The sequence below is a fragment of the Lontra canadensis genome, unplaced genomic scaffold (genome assembly GCF_010015895.1).
Source record: "Lontra canadensis isolate GAN:19392208 unplaced genomic scaffold, GSC_riverotter_1.0 scaffold112, whole genome shotgun sequence".
Taxonomy (NCBI): domain Eukaryota; kingdom Metazoa; phylum Chordata; class Mammalia; order Carnivora; family Mustelidae; genus Lontra; species Lontra canadensis.
This window is the reverse complement of record NW_022631106.1, coordinates 2,126,824-2,142,656: the sequence shown is the minus strand read 5'-3', so window position 1 is coordinate 2,142,656 and position 15,833 is coordinate 2,126,824. Positions and strand designations below refer to the sequence as shown.

General features: G+C 39.0%; 1 protein-coding gene across 1 annotated transcript in view; it reads left to right on the top strand.

Moving 5' to 3' along the window:
• The window catches only part of AFF3 (AF4/FMR2 family member 3), a 525,952-nt gene that overhangs the window by 315,542 nt on the left and 194,577 nt on the right, over positions 1-15,833 (top strand). Inside the window, exon 7 of the mRNA XM_032840305.1 lies at positions 12,503-12,583. Within this exon, the coding sequence (XP_032696196.1) occupies positions 12,503-12,583 (81 nt within the window). The remainder of the gene's footprint in view (positions 1-12,502; positions 12,584-15,833) is intronic.

Here is a 15,833-nt window from a genome sequence, read left to right as displayed (position 1 = left end):
ATATATATATAAATTGGATAAGTACCTGGCACTTAAAACTGTTCACTGTGGGCATTAACCATAGGTGTTGGGATCCTGGGTGGCTTTCACTTTCCTGCATTTTGTACTTTTGCAACATTAAACTTTTGAACAAGAAGCATATATTATTTAAAAGATGCAGTGAAGATAATTTTTCAATTAAATTAAAACTTAAAGTAAAATCATGTGTCCTTAGCCTCGCAGAGAATACAGGTGCAGTTAAGAACTTCACCAAGTCACAGAGATGGACAGATAGGTCAAGTTTTGCCTCATGTCTCCCCATGCACCCCCACAAAAGTCAGAAAGAAGTAGGTATTCCAGAGACTCCTCATTGTTATGATTTCAAATACTTCCATGATAAGCAGCTCACCATTTTTTAAAAAAAGATGTTTATTTATTTGACAGGCAGAGAGGCAGGCAGAGAGAGAGGGGGAAGCAGGCTCTCTGCTGAGCAGAGAGCCCGATGCAGGGCTCGATCCCAGGACCCTGGGATCATGACCTGAGCTGAAGGCAGAGGCTTTAACCCACTGAGGCACCCAGGTGCCCTAGCAGCTCACTGTTTTAAGAAACAGCCAGTTTACCACTGAGTAGTTTTAATGGTTCTTATGCTGACTTAAACTGCATTGTGTTGTTAATGTTATATAATGCTGTATAAAATGCATACATGGTTACTGTCTATCTCACTTTTGCCAGAATATAGCATCCGTGAGGACAGGGACCACATTTGCAGCTGTGTCTCCAGCACTAAAGCAATGCTTAGCACAAAGCACCTGTGGAATATTGTCGGAAATTGTTAGAAAGTTTATAAAAATCAAACTCTTCCTGGTAGCTTTAACTAGTGGACTCTAATTGTGGTTGTTGTCTCCATAAGCCACCTATAATGGTTTTTCCACAGGTAGGCCCTTGGACATCTGACACAGCAACTTAAGCTTCTTTTTCTTTTTTCTTTTTTTCTTTTTTTTTTTTTTTTTCCCAAACCGCTTAGACACATGAGACCAATGGAGTAACCATGAGGAATATGATTCCTTGAGCAGCATGCATTAAGGCCAGGATGGGTATTGGTGGCTGGGGTGGCTCCATGAGAAATAAAACCAGAAACAAAAACATGGCAACCATGAAGAATATGGATGCCTTGTATACGCATTGTTTGTCTGCCCCACGGTACTCACTGTTCCATGTCTGTTGTATTCCATGTTTTATCCCCAGGACATTTGCATTGCCTTGCACCACACAGTGGATGCTCAGAAATGAGTTCAGTTGGATGGACATCTGGATGCACTAGTAGAAGCTGAGTTGATGGGTCTAACTAAGTCATAAACTATTCAGCATGATTGCAGACCCCTTCTCAACTATGCCTGGCGTTGTCAGCAAGGATCAAGGAATAAAAACATCTGTCTCAAATTTGTAGATTATCCATTTGCTTTTGCGTATTCTGAACCTTCTTTCTCACTTTCTCCCCATGGAGACATCTGTGAGATCATCTTTGCTTCTTCATTGCCTTAAGTTCTTTTCTTTCCCCATTTAAAGACACAGCATCTGAGTTCAGGGTCTTATCTTCCTTAGACGTCATTAATTTGGTGCCTGCCTCTTTTATCTTCATTTCTGTGTTCTCAAGGAATATCTTTTCCCAAGGGGTAAGCTCTTTACCAGGCTCTACTAACCCAGTCTTTCTTGTTGCTTTTCTTCTAATAAAGGTGGTTATCCTCCTGTTTTCATTTTGGCCCTAACTTCTCTTTCCTTGTGGACCTATGAACTTCTGGGGGGAAATATTTTGATCTTTTGCTTCTCCAATTTGAGGATATTTTGACCTCATGGTTTAAAAAGAAAACAAAAAAGATGGTTTCTTCCAGGCTCCCCAGCTTTCCCTCCTCCTCTGGATTTGGCTGTCTGTATCTGGAGTATGTCAGGAGACATTTTCCGTCTTCTGTAAAATCATCCTGCCTTTTACATTCATTCCTAAGACGAAGAGACATCCCTGCTAGACTAGGGTGGTGCCGCTCAGTGATTTCTATAAATCACCTCTCAAACTGAGAAGAAATACTTGAGTGAAGTTCATAGAAACCTGCGTGGTGGAGGGGAACTTAGCTGGGAAAGGCCTTGAAAGGGAGAAAGGTGTGCCCCATTAGCAAGGTTGTGCTAAGGGCACCACAGCTGCTGAGACTTGCCTTCCCTCTGGGGAACCGGACAGCCTACTGTATCAGGGACTTTTTATCTCAGCCCCAGTGGCTCTCAAGTTCTCTTCTTGTCCAGGCTGCCTGCCTTGCTCTGTGCCCTGCCTCCAGGCCGACTCCCGCCCCTGCGACCAGATTGCTTTCCACCCCTGTATTCACCTTTTCCCATCAGCTCCATCAGGTCTTCTTAGAAGAGCTCTCAAGCCAGTGTACCAGATGAACTGCCCTAACTGTTGGCCAGGGGTAGTCTGTAGGCATAAAGACAAAGCTTCTAACTCTTAAGAACCCCAAACTGGCTTTCGGAAAGAGAATGCATTCTGCTTACTATAATTGTCCCATTTGAAAAAGAATACCAGATGATGCGACAGCACCCCCTCCCCTCTGTGCACATGGTGCCCTAGTGGCAAAGGGAGTGAGGGAAGCAAATTATTGTTTAATAAGCACACTTTCATTATGCCTTCTATTTGACTATGAATAATTAACCAGTTAAATATTAAATAATTAACGGAGTGAAATAGATTAAAAAACAAACTCATAAATGTCTTCTCCTATAGTCATCCCCTTCTCTTCCCAAAGTCCAAGCCAAAAGCTGCCAACACTAATTATAAAAGTAGTGATAACAGCAGTGATCACCTTCCGAGGGCACCTACTTCATGCCAGACGCTGTGCTGGGTACTTTGTCTGTCACTAACCCTTTTAGTAATCCTGCAAGATAGGGTGATTAACACCAATTCACAGACAAGGACATCAGTAATCAGCAAAGCAAACCTGCCCAGGGTCATTCTGCCAGTTCACAGCAGGGCCAAGATGACACGTGGTTTCCCAGATGCTGACTCCAAACCTGTTTTGTTCTGCCATTCCTCTTCTCTGGAATTGAGAGATTTTGTCAAATGCACATTTCTGATTATCTGTCTGTGGAATTGGGTTGGGCAACATGGTAAAAGGAAAACATGGACAAGAATGTAATTATCACCCTCTTACCCTTCTGGCTTCCATAGTCTTTCTCTCTGTCCCAAATAATACCTTCTCTACCCTTAGACACATATGAAAGAGCTGTTTCATTGTTGCAAAACACAGCTAGTTCTGAGATTAATTACAATCTATATGTCTACTAACAGGGCTTATTTCTGGTGTTTGTGCTATCACGAAAAGATATTATGTAGATCAAAAATAAAGTGACAATGATAACATTAATAAAACGACCTTTCTCATGAGCTGGTCAGGAATTTGCCTCAGTTCTTCTAAACCGAGACTTAATATGACTTATTCTTAGAAACGATACAGGAAAATACCAGCCTCACATTCAGAATTTGGGAAATCCTCTTACTGCCTCCAAATACTTTAATTTTTTAAACCATCTTTTAAAGTTAGACTAATCAGTGCTTATCAACAGGAGCACAAGGCTCTTAAGAGCGCAGGAAACTGGCAGGTGTCTGTGTGTTGCAGCAGGAACTCAGGAGTGAAGTTGTCACCTGGGTTTAACAAGAGTCATTAAGTTCCTGCAGCTGTATACTCAACATTAAAACCCTCTTCTTCAAATTCTGAGAACCCAAAGTAGATTTTACTAATTTTTTTTTTAGATTTTTTATTTATCAGAGAGAAAGCGAGAGAGAGCAAGCACGCACCCGCATGCATATGCAAGGGGGAGCAGCAGAGGAGAGAGAGAAGCAGACTCCTTGCTGAGCAGGGAGCCAGGCACAGGGCTGGATCCTAGGACTCTGAGATCATGACCTGAGCCAAAGGCAAATGCTTAACCGACTGAGCCACCCAGGTGCCCCAGATTTTACTACTTTTATTATTTTAGCACAATGTTCAATTCTAGAAACAATCCACAGTTAAAGAAGAAGAATTGAGATATTTTTAAGCCCCGGGGGGCAGAATGAATATTGAAAGCCAGGCAAATCTAAAAATGAATTATAAAATGTACGGTTCTTATTCCAGAAGGCCCCAAGTTAATAGATTAGACAGAATGCACTTAATACAGAGGAACAAGAGAATAAGACAGGTCACATACACCTTCCTGCCCCAAAAGAAAACTTGAAAACAGTAAAACTGCATCTAGAACAAGAAATCTTCAGAAAAGTCTGAAATGAAGGTTCTGGCATGAAATAATTTTTTTTTTTTTTTTGGAATAGCCGTTGTATCTTGGCTTCTGTCCGAGCTCTTATCCTTTCGTTGGAGAGTCCAGAGTTTGCAGGGATGCTGAAGTCAGGGAGATGAGATGGGTCTGTAGTACACAGGATGGATTTCCTTAAAAGCAGTCACTCTTTACATGTGAAGGAAATAAGGAAAGGCCAGACACTACATGGGCATGGGAGAACTGAAAATCTTATGACCCAAGGAGGAAGTGTGATGCACACCCTTCAGGCCGCCTTGGAATTTCCAGTCTGAAGGCTTACTTTTGTGTTTTTCCATCCCCACCATAAGCCCATGGGGTCATATTGTTATCTAATACACGTGTTCTCTTTGTCTGTGAAAGCTGATTTTAAAACTTTCTCAATTTGATTCCATTAATCTTTACTATGTGGTGCACCCTCTGTTTTATCCATTGGTGATCAACCTCATTGAGAGCCAAGGGATAGGCTTAAGTTAGAAAGTACTGGCTGGTGAGCGCTGTGAATGCTATTAAGACTGATGAACCACAGCCCTGTACCCCTGAAACAAATAATACATTATATGTTAATTAAAAAAATAAAAATTTTTAAAAAGCACTGGCTGAGATTAGTTAGTGTTCCAATCTGAGATTCTCCCATCCAGGGGACATGGAGGAGACCAGAAAATATAGATATGGCTCCTGGGAATCCCCCCCTCAGGTCAATTTTAGTTCAAATTGGACATATTCCTGAGTTTTCAATATAAAGAAACAAGTTTTCACTATGATTTTTGGTAATGCTGCAGTTAGACATTTTTATTGGTTATTTGCTTACTTGTAATTTTAGTAGCCTAAGCTGTACTATAAAAAAACAGAAGGTGCTTTTCTTTTCCAGCAACCACTGTTTTTCTAAAAGCTTTCCATGAGTAGTATTTCCATGAAAATAATGATCGTTGTTATTCTTAATGGACATGAATACACTGTATTTACCATCATTTTGTGGACTCGAGGTCCTTCTTCTATAGTAACAAAATGAGGATGTTCTTGAATTTTTGTTGATTTAGGGGGTAACTTCAGCCTTCTTGTTTGGAGCCCCAATCTGCCCAGCCTTCAGGTCTGACCCTGGAGTCTGTTGAAGTCCAGGGATGCAGGTGCCTGGGTGCCTTACTCAGTTAAGCATCTGCCTTCTGCTCAGGTCATGATCTCAGGGTCCTGGGATTGAGCCCCGTGTCAGGCTGCCTTTGGCAGGGATATACGTCTCTCTCTTCCTCTATCCCTCCCCATGCTCATGCTCTCTCTCTTGCTTGCTCTCTCTCTCTCTCAAATAAATAAACAAAATAAAATCTTAAAAATAAATGAAGCCCAGGGATGGACTGACAGTTAGAATGCACTCCCCACCCTCGTGAGGAAAGAATGGGGGAGCTGCTTCCGATTCTTCTTACTCGAAGGCTGGTGCTCCCAGGTATGGGCCTGCAGCAGCGTTTCCCTTCACCAGACACAGTGCTCTTGTTAGCTACCCGCATTTAAAGGATATGCAGTGTAATAAAAATGACGCTGTTCTGTTGTTGGCAGCACTTATCTGAGAAAAGTGTCATAACATGAATAATACGTGTGAAAGAACTGAAAAGCTGAGGGATTATTCGGATACGGAAACTGAAAACAAAGTAATGCTCTGATCTGCAGCAGCCACTGCCACGTATAAAAATTGACTTTGGCATTTTATATTTTTATTCCCAAGTGACAGAATTAATCCCATGTTTTATTTTGAAAAGAGTGAGTTTCTGAGCACAAAGAATTCTGGAGATAGCTGTGGTCATTTGCCAGGCCTGTGGGGATAGACACCCCTTTTTAGCAGACCTCAGAGTTGGCGGCAGCTGTTGAAACATTGCTGAAAGAGAAAGAAGAATTTCAGTCTCTCCTGATTCTGGCAACCATCGTATGTATTTGGTAGAACAAGTATAGCTTATTGGTGCCATCATTTTAAAAGGAGAGAAAAGAGAATCCCAGAGAAGTTAAACGAATTCCTATTATTCTATCCATTGTGCTAGGCCTCCAAAGAGCTACAAGAGAGTTTCAAAGGCACAACCCCTTCCCTCAAAGAGGTTCTAAACTAATAGGGGTTTAAAAAATGTTTAGTCTGATAGTGGTAACACATGAAAGATAAACTCACAGCCCCAGGTAGCATGGAAATGTGAAATAAGGGACACAGGTCCTGTGTAATGCAGAGTGCTTGCTAGGGATCACACTGGTCAGTGACTTTCATACAGAGACAAGGCATGAGAAAGAAGGAAGAGGTAAGGGGCGCCTGGGTGGCTGAGTCATTAAGCATCCAACCCTTGATTTCGGCTCAGGTCGCGATCTCAGGATAGTGAGATTGAGCCCAGCTTTGGGCTCCCTGCCTATCAGGGAGTCTGCTTAAGATTCTCTCTCTCCCTCTTCCTCTGCCCCTCGTCCCTCCACTCTCTCTCGCTCACTCTCTCTCTCTCTCTCAAATAAATCTTTTTTTAAAAAGAAGGAAGAGGTAAGTGAAGTTGGAGGAATATGGAAGGAGAAACAGAAAATGTCGGGACAGGAAAACATAGGGCAGGACAAGAAGTAAGCCCATCTGGCAGGGAGGAGGGGAGGACCATATAGAAAAGTAGCAAGCAGTAACACTGCAGTGTTTCTTGATGGCGCCATATGACAGAGCATCTTGAATGCTTGGACCAGAGTCCTTAGGAGCTTTTGAGCAAGTGCGGTGTAGAAACTATTTTAAATAAAACACTTCGTTGACAGTGATCAAGATAGAGTGTAGTGGGGCGACAGTAGACAAGGAGAGAGACCAGGGAAATTATTTCTCTATTCGCTGATTTTAATAGGAAAATTTAAATATTGTTCAGAATTTTTCTAATTTACTCGATTTGCAAACTAAATATACTGTGCAGATCTTTATACTACAATATATACATATTGAACTCTCAAGATTTCAGACTAAAATTCAACTTTCATTTCTTCTCACCTCAAATAATAAAGAGTCACACTGTGTAATGAATAGATCCCCAAACCTCTGACCATTTATCCTTGGACAGGCAGATGCAGGTGATGCCAGAGTAAGTTGGTAGCTACATAGAAGGGAGAGGGTTATGTAAAATGAATACATGCAAGTCTGCTCACCTTGATGTTCTGGATTCCTGGGACTCCGGGTCAAGCTTGCTGGATAATAGACATGAAAACTGACACTGTCCCATGTATCCCATGACCTTCTGAAAACTGTTATGTAGAGGATAGAGAAAAGTTGGACAGTTAATGAAATGCAGTATCCTATACTGTTATCATTTAACCATCTGTTCCTTCATTTAGCAGAAAAGTAAGTGTATTTACTATAAAGAGACTTGGCATTTGAAGCTTATCTAAAAAATAAGAAGACACCCTGAAATATGTCCCTTGGGTAACTAGACATCTGCTTAGAGAAATTGGGACTGGTGAGGCTGTGTTAAGACAGATATGTCTGATTCCGAATCCTACCATTTGGCTAAGGAACCCAAACTCAAAACCGGGGCCCTCTTAGTGTTGAGGAATAGGGTGTGACCTCATTCCTAAGGGACAAGAAATCAAAAAGGAACAAAGGCAGACAGATCAAAGAAGTGGCAAGGGACTTTAGAAGATCAGAAGGTAGCTCCCTAAACTCTGGAGTAGTTGGCCTTACATTCTATTTTCATCCTGTCTTAGATAAATTCACAGCCTGTGGTCAGGGAAGTGGCTACTGGACAGCCAAGTGGGGGAAGGAGGAACAGTGCAGTGTTGAAGGACTGGTTAAGACGAGAGAAGTCAGGAGCATGAGTGAGGGTGGGGAACAGTGGACACAGTGGCATGGGATTGACCACCTGACAACAGACAGGAATCTTTCCTGTGAAAATGCTGTGAGATAGACTAAGTGAAATTTTAGCAGTTATGAAAAACTTTACCTTTGTTTACATTTTAAACTACTAGAAATAAGGTACAAATTAAGCATTTTTTGTTAAACCAAATCTTATCTCATTGTTACTATGTCAAGGCTCTGTTCCCATGAGAAAGCTTAGGGATATTTTCTCCAGTGTAGAGTACAGAATATACTTAGGGATCATAATAATTGCTTTAAATAACTTTCTGTTTTAATACTACATAGTTTGTATTAATCATTTTTAGGTTAATTATGGGTTATATTTGCATAATGCTTCATTTTTTTATAAAAACACTTTCCCAGGGTGTCTGGGTGGCTCAGTCAGTTTAGCATCTGCCTTTGGCTCAGATCGTGATACCAGGGTCCTGGGATCAAGTCCTACATCAGACTCCCTGCTCAGTAGGAAGTCTGCTCCTCCCTTTGCCCCTACCCCTGCTTGTGTTCTCTCTCTCTCTCTCTCTCTCAAAAACAAATAAAATCTTTAAAAAAAAATTTCCCATATATTCTCTCATCTCAATTTCCCGATATCTAAAGCTCATAAAGAAATTCTGTTTCTCATTTTAGAGATAAGAATTTTTAAACTCAGTTTGATTTTAAACAGTACTGTCTTTTATTGAATGATTAAACATAAGGGAACCTACGCTATGCTCTTTAAATGTATTATCTCATTTAATCTTCATGATTAAACTTTGAGATTGTTAACATCTCTATTTCCTGTGGTTCTAAAATACCACAAGCTGAGATTTGATTGATTCCTAAGTCTGTGGTTTGAAATCACTGCAGTTTACTGAAGATGTGATTTACCTAAGCTCACTGAGCTAGTAAGTGACAGAAGAGGAAGTAGAAATAATCTAAAGTATACAGTTAAATAGTTCATGTAAAGAATTCTTATGTTTTTGGAAATTCTAAAGATTTAAATGTTTTAAGCAACGCTGTCTTTACCCTTCCTTCATATATTTAGCAGACTTCATTAGATGGAAAAGTCACATGGAAATACTTAGCTAGAATTAAAATAAAGGTAATAATTTTGCATTGAAATATGGGTGTTCAGTTAATTCAAGGAGTTAATTTTGAGTGCTTAGTATATAATGTGCTTCAGTCTACACAACAATAGGTAGGCAGTGTCCCTCTCTGAAGAAATTTTGAGTCCTTCTTTACAGGATTATGTTTAATAGATCTGAATGTTATTGAAAGAGATTACTGAGATTCTAAAGTACGATTTCTGTTCTGCTTTGGAGGAAGGATATCAGAAGAGGGAGAAATGATTTTGTGCAGACTGAGGTGTATACTCATAAAACTGAACACAAAAAAGAATCTGACCTTTACTATGAGAGAGAAAAATAAGTGCATTGGAGGAGCATGAGAAGAAAATTGTTGTATCATATTGAAGTAGAAGGGGAATCAGCAAAGGCCTCAAGACATAGATGATGTTTGAAATGAGCCTTCATGAGTGGATAGAAACCCAAAAAGCATATAAAAATAGGGCAGTCACACACAAAGAGTATAGTGTAAGTGAAAACAAAGACTGTGGTTTCCCGTATACACAGAGTGCATGTAGACTAACAAAAAAGACACAAGGCTGAAAACCAGGACCTCGTAGAAGTTCTTGAATACGAGGGTGAGGTCTTTGAGAGCAAATGTAGTGGAGTGAAAATCAAATACTGGGCTGGAAGTATGAGATATATGTGCAAATTTCAGTGGTGACATTATGAATTCAGTGAACTTGGGCAAGTCAGTTCATCTCTTTAAGCTTTAACTCCCTCACCTGCAGTATGGGCGTAGTGGTGATTAAAGGTTGAGTGTGAATTTAAAAATTTGTTAAGTTTTTAAATTAGCCACTTGGGTGGCTCAGTTGTGAAGCATTTGCCTTTGGCTCAGGTCATGATCACAGGGTCCTGGAGTTGAGACCCACATCAGGCTGCCTGCTCAGCGGGAAGCCTGCTCTTTCTTCTCCCACTCCCCCTGTTTGTGGTCCCTTTCTCACTGTGTGTCTCTCTCTCAAATAAATAAATAAAATCTTTAAAAAAAAAAAAAAAGAAACTTATATGGAAGTGCTCTGAAAACTGCAAAGCACAACAGGAGACATCATGGCCATGGTCACCATCATATTGTTATATATATATAATCGTATGTGAAGATTTTGGAGTAGTGAAGCTTTTTGTCTGCATCTGTAGTCTAGGGAAATTGAGTTGGCTAGAGTGTAGTGGATTGATCAATAACAAAAGAAACAGAACCACTAAGGGAGCTATTAAAGTAATTCAGGTTAAAAGGTGTGATTAGGATGGCAGAGATATTGCAGAGATACTATTCAATTTGGCATTCATTCAGAAATATACTGAGCACCCACTTTGTTCCTGGACACAAACTTGGCAGTCCTGCTTAATAGCCTCCTCCAAAGAGACAACAGGGATAGATACAGGATAGAATGGGAAGATACTTGGGGCTTTGGGGAGCAGAGGTAAGACCAGAGAGGGATAGAGAAGGTCACTGGATCTTCCTTTGCTTTCCATTGGTGAGACCTCTGTAACAGCAGAATGGAGGGAACATCTCAAATGTCTACGAGCTTAACCCACCTATGGCGCAGGTGTCAAGGTGGTCGAGAGATGATAAGTAAATCCTTCCAGGTGGATTTGACCTTCCCCTCTGCTCCCTCTCTGTGTGGCTCTGCACTATCCAAGGAGCTGAAGGAGGAGAGTTACCTTAAAAAAAAAAAAAAAAAAAGTGCACCTGAATGTTTATAGCAGCAGTGTCCACATAGCCAAACTATGGAAAGAGCCTTGCTGTCTGTCAACAGATGAATGGATAAAGAAGAAGTGGTATATATATACAATGGAATACTATGCAGCCATCAAAAAAAAACCCACAAAATCTTACCATTTGCAATGACATGGATGGAACTAGAGGGTATTATGCTAAGTGAAATAAATCAATCAGAGAAAGCCAATTATCATATGATCTCTCTGATACGAGGAATTTGAGAGACAGGGTCAGGGGTCGTCGGGGATAGGGAGGGAAAAATGAGACAAGATGGCACTGGGGAAGGAGACAAACTGTAAGAGACTCTTAATCTCAGGAAATAAACTGAGGGCTGCTAAAAGGGAGGGGGTTGGATAGGGCGGCTGGGTTATAGACATTGGGGAGAGTATGTGCTGTGGTGAGTGCTGTGAATTGTATAAAACTGATGATTCATAGACCTGTACTCCGGAAACAAATAATACATTATATGTTAATAAAAATAAAAATAATAAATAAATAATAAATATATATTTTTTAAAGGCACAAGACCACTCTTAAGAATTTCTTTGATTTGAAAAACGTGACAGAATCCCTTTTCCCCAAGGGAGGTGAGAAGATGTCTTCACCTAAAAAGAGTTTCTCACTTTTCCTAAAATGGATCAACTACCGCTTCTATGCTTGCTTAGGTTTGAAAGTGGAAGGAAGTTTTTAAAGCGGGGGGGATTCAAAACTTATCTGTAAACGCCAAGTAAGTTTGCTGGTAATCAGAAATTGATTGATCCAATTTAATTGTACAATCATTTAGTAAATGCAGGTACCTTCCAGGAGATGGAACTGAAGAAGAAAACTGCAAGTGTATAAACAGCACTCCCCCTCTCTCACGGTTTAGTGAAAGTTTCTGTCAGAAAGCAGATGACAGATGATTGTGTGTTGAGCTAAAGTTGTATTCTTAATACTGTGTTATAATAATGACACTTCTTCTCTCCCTCCCACCCTCCCTCCTTTTCTCTCTATTTCGTACATGTGACTTGTTTTTTTTTTTTTTCTCACTTCTAACTGAAGGAAATTTTTATGAGGACCAAAGTGTTGTGTGGGGCTTATTGGAAACTCATCCTAATACTAGTTTCTACTAAAATAAAGACTCCTCTCATAATGACCCTAAAGTCACTTTGTACATTCCTACAGAAACACCCTGTGAATTTTTGTGGGATTGAGTCTAAACGAAGCAGCCCCCTTTGTACAGCGTTTCCCATAGAACTTTTACTACTAGGTTGTCCCTTTACTCAGGAGCTTAAATGAAGCGAAAATAGGACAGCCTTGCAGACCTTTTTAAGATACAAAGGGAGCATGGGGATAGCCATGGAACCAAGAGTTGGTAAAATTAGGAAAAGAGATCATGAAAGCAGATCTCACATCCTTTTTTTAAAAAAAAAAAAAAATCCCTTTCATTCTTTATTCATCTCTTCATTTCAATCCCTTCCTGTTGTTATTAAGGCAGGCTCTAATAGCTACTGACTTTAAATACTCCCTGTATTACAGTGCTGTTTGTTTTTTCTCACCATTTAGGAGATGACCTGGCTCCCACCACTTTCTGCGATTCCAGCACCTGGCAAAGTGGAACCAAGCAAATTTCCATTTCCAAATAAGGTGAGATCTTGTAACGCTCAGGAGCAATATGTTTTACTCACGTAGAGATTTCGTAGTGGATAGTGGGTTTTCCCGTGATTTTTCTTCCCCTGTAAATATTCCTACCAGAGGCATATGGCTGAATTTCAACAGTCTGCAAGCATGTATTTATTCGTCAAAGGGAGAAAATTAAGCTTCCACTTCCCTACTCTCGGCAAAATGTGATGCATATTATAGTTGTCATTTTTTAAAAGATTTTATTTATTTATTTATGAGAGAGAGAGAGAGAGAGAGAGCATGAGGGGGGGAGGGTCAGAGGGAGAAGCAGACTTCCTGCTGAGCAGGGAGCCTGAAGTAGGACTTGAACCTGAGACTCCAGCATCTAAAGGCAGTTGCTTAACTAACTGAGCCACCCAGGTGCCCTATAATTGTCATTTTATCTAAAAACATTTGTGAAGTTGAAATGCACCATATAATCATCTTACACATTCAGTGTGATTATCTCTTTTTTTTCCTGAAAAACTATTATTAAATTAATGATGTATCTTAAAATCAGTGTCTTGGAATTGAGGACATGTAGTATATAATTCCTCTTTGGTATCTTTTATAAACCTTAAAATATTTTCTAGGACTTTAAAAAAATTTTCTTTTTCTAAGGACAAACACACACTCAAAAATTAGCCACAATATATTTAAATTATACACAAGTCTAATAGGTTTTATGTTTTCTAACCATGTAGCTAATATATAACTACATATTCATAAAGATGAAATTATGCAGATAGAAGAAGCAAAATATGAAAGTGTCTGGTACCCTCGTCCAGATTTTATTTCCCTACCCAGAATTTACTCTCAGGAGTTTGGTGAATACCATTCCACTCATCTTCCCTGTGCATGATAGACATAAATGTTTATAAGCAGTTTTTAAATTTTTTAAATAAAATAAGCAGTTTTTAAAAACTCTTAGATGGTATAGTTCTAAAAGCATTTCTTCCAAGAGTTGATTCTTTTTGGACACCATGAATGCATATTATTGCTAAATATTAACACTGTAACCTTTTAAAGTGAGTTATTAAAATAACAATTCATTATAATTATCACAGTGGTAAATTTCATTCTGAGCTGATTTTTACTTCCCTTAACAAAAGGTATTTAAAGATCTTTCCAAGTAAAAATATAGAGATATTCTTCATTCTTCTTAATTGCAGCAAAATATTTTACGGTATGAATCTGTTGTAGTTTATTTAATCAAGCTCCTTTTGATGGACACTGAGATTGGTTAGGGTTTGTTATCACAAACACTATTATAATGAACATTATTTCTATAAATGCCTCTTTATATGCCTCTTACTGAAAGTCTCTAGTGTGGATACCTAGAAGAGGAACTGGGTACTTGACTGTGTTTCAGCAGTATTTCTTTATGCACCTTTGCCAGTGTTTAACATTATCTGGTTTTATATCATTCTGTCTGTAGTAGGATAAAAAATTGATATCCCATTGTTTTAATTTGCATTTCTCCAATTACTTCTGAGTTTGAGCATTGACTATTTTTCCTTTACAAATTGCCCATTCATATCCATTATCACTTTTAAAAAATGATTTGTACAAACTCCTTATATCTTATTCATTTGTCTGTTATATATGAAGCAACTATTTTCTTGCAACCTTATTTATGTACACTTTATACTAGCAAAGTGTTTAATTTTTATGTCAGAGAAAAATGATTTTTCCTACTCCAACATTCTAACAATGTTCTCTATTTTATTATCATTTTTATAGTTTGATTTTTGGGTTTTAAAACAATTTTTATAGATGGTATAACATAGGATTCTAGCTTTATTCTTTTCAGTGGTTAGTAAATTATTGTAACACTATCAACTGATTAGCCCATGTTCCTCTCAGTGGTTTGAAATCAAACCAAATCAACAATTGAATTTCTCATAAATACATGGATTTGTTTCACGACTGTCCAGCCTCTTTTTTTCCAGAATATTTATCTAATTCTTTCCCAATAACTCATTTTTGAATCAGAGGTCAACAAGCTTTTTCCGTAAAGGATCAAGATTGTAAATAATTTAGGCTTTGCAGACAATACCTAAATGAATAAATGTGGCTGTGTTCAGAGAAAATTTTATTTACTGAAATAGGTAGTGGCACAATATATAAAGAACTCTTATAACCCAACAATAAAAAGGTAAAAGAATGGGCAAAGGATTTAAATAGACATTTCTCCCAAGAAGGTCTACAAATGCCTGATACCTATATGGAAAGACACTGTCAGCATTGTTAATCATTAGAGTTTCAAATCAGAACCACACAGAGATACTTCTTCATACCTACTTAAATAGCTAAAATCAAAGACAAACAATAACCAGTGTTGACAAGAGTACTGAGAAATTGGAACCCTGCTATCAGTTGCTGGTAGGACCAAAATGATGCAGCCTCTTTGAAAGACACTTCAGCAGTTCCTCAAAAGGTTAAACATCTGGTTATCATATGACCCAGCAATTCCACTCTCAGGTCTCAAGAGAACTGAAAAGGAATGCTACCAGGTGTTATATATTTATTTACTGAACTCCTTTTGATCCTGGGAGACTTTTTTTTTTTTTTTGGTGGACTTACATTTTCCAAAGTGGGGAGAAGAGAATGCGTAGCAATAAAATACATGACATGTTAGATGATGGGATGTAGTGAAGAAAGATAAATCAGGGAGGAAGATAATGAATGCTGATGGTGAATGGAGATGGATGAATTTTAAATAGGGAGCTTAAGAAAGACCCTGCTGTGGAGGTGACACTTGAGCTGAAGGTAGAGAAGGAGTAAGTCATGCAGACAGTGGCCAAAGAATTCTAGCAGATGGAGTGAAAGTGCCTGGATGCAGGAGGAACATCAAGAACAGTGGAGTCGGAGCGAACCAGGCAAGGAGCAGTAAGTGACACCACATTGTCCTGGGCCAGTAGGACCATTGAAAGGACTTGGGCTTTATGTGAACTGAGAAGCTGTTAAAGAGTTTTGCAAATAACAAATATGTTGCATTTTACCCTTCTTACTGTGTCAACAGGAAACTGTACATCTTTGCCATATTCATGACATTAACAAGGATGATTCTAATCATTGAGTGTAGTTGTTATCAGTAGGTATAAGAATTGCTTATTGTATGTCCATCTCAGGTAGATTCCTTCTATTTCTAGCTTTCTGAACATTTTCACGGATTGATTTATTTTTTTCATTTGTAAAGCTTAAGGTATAATTTGCAAACAGTATCCTGCAA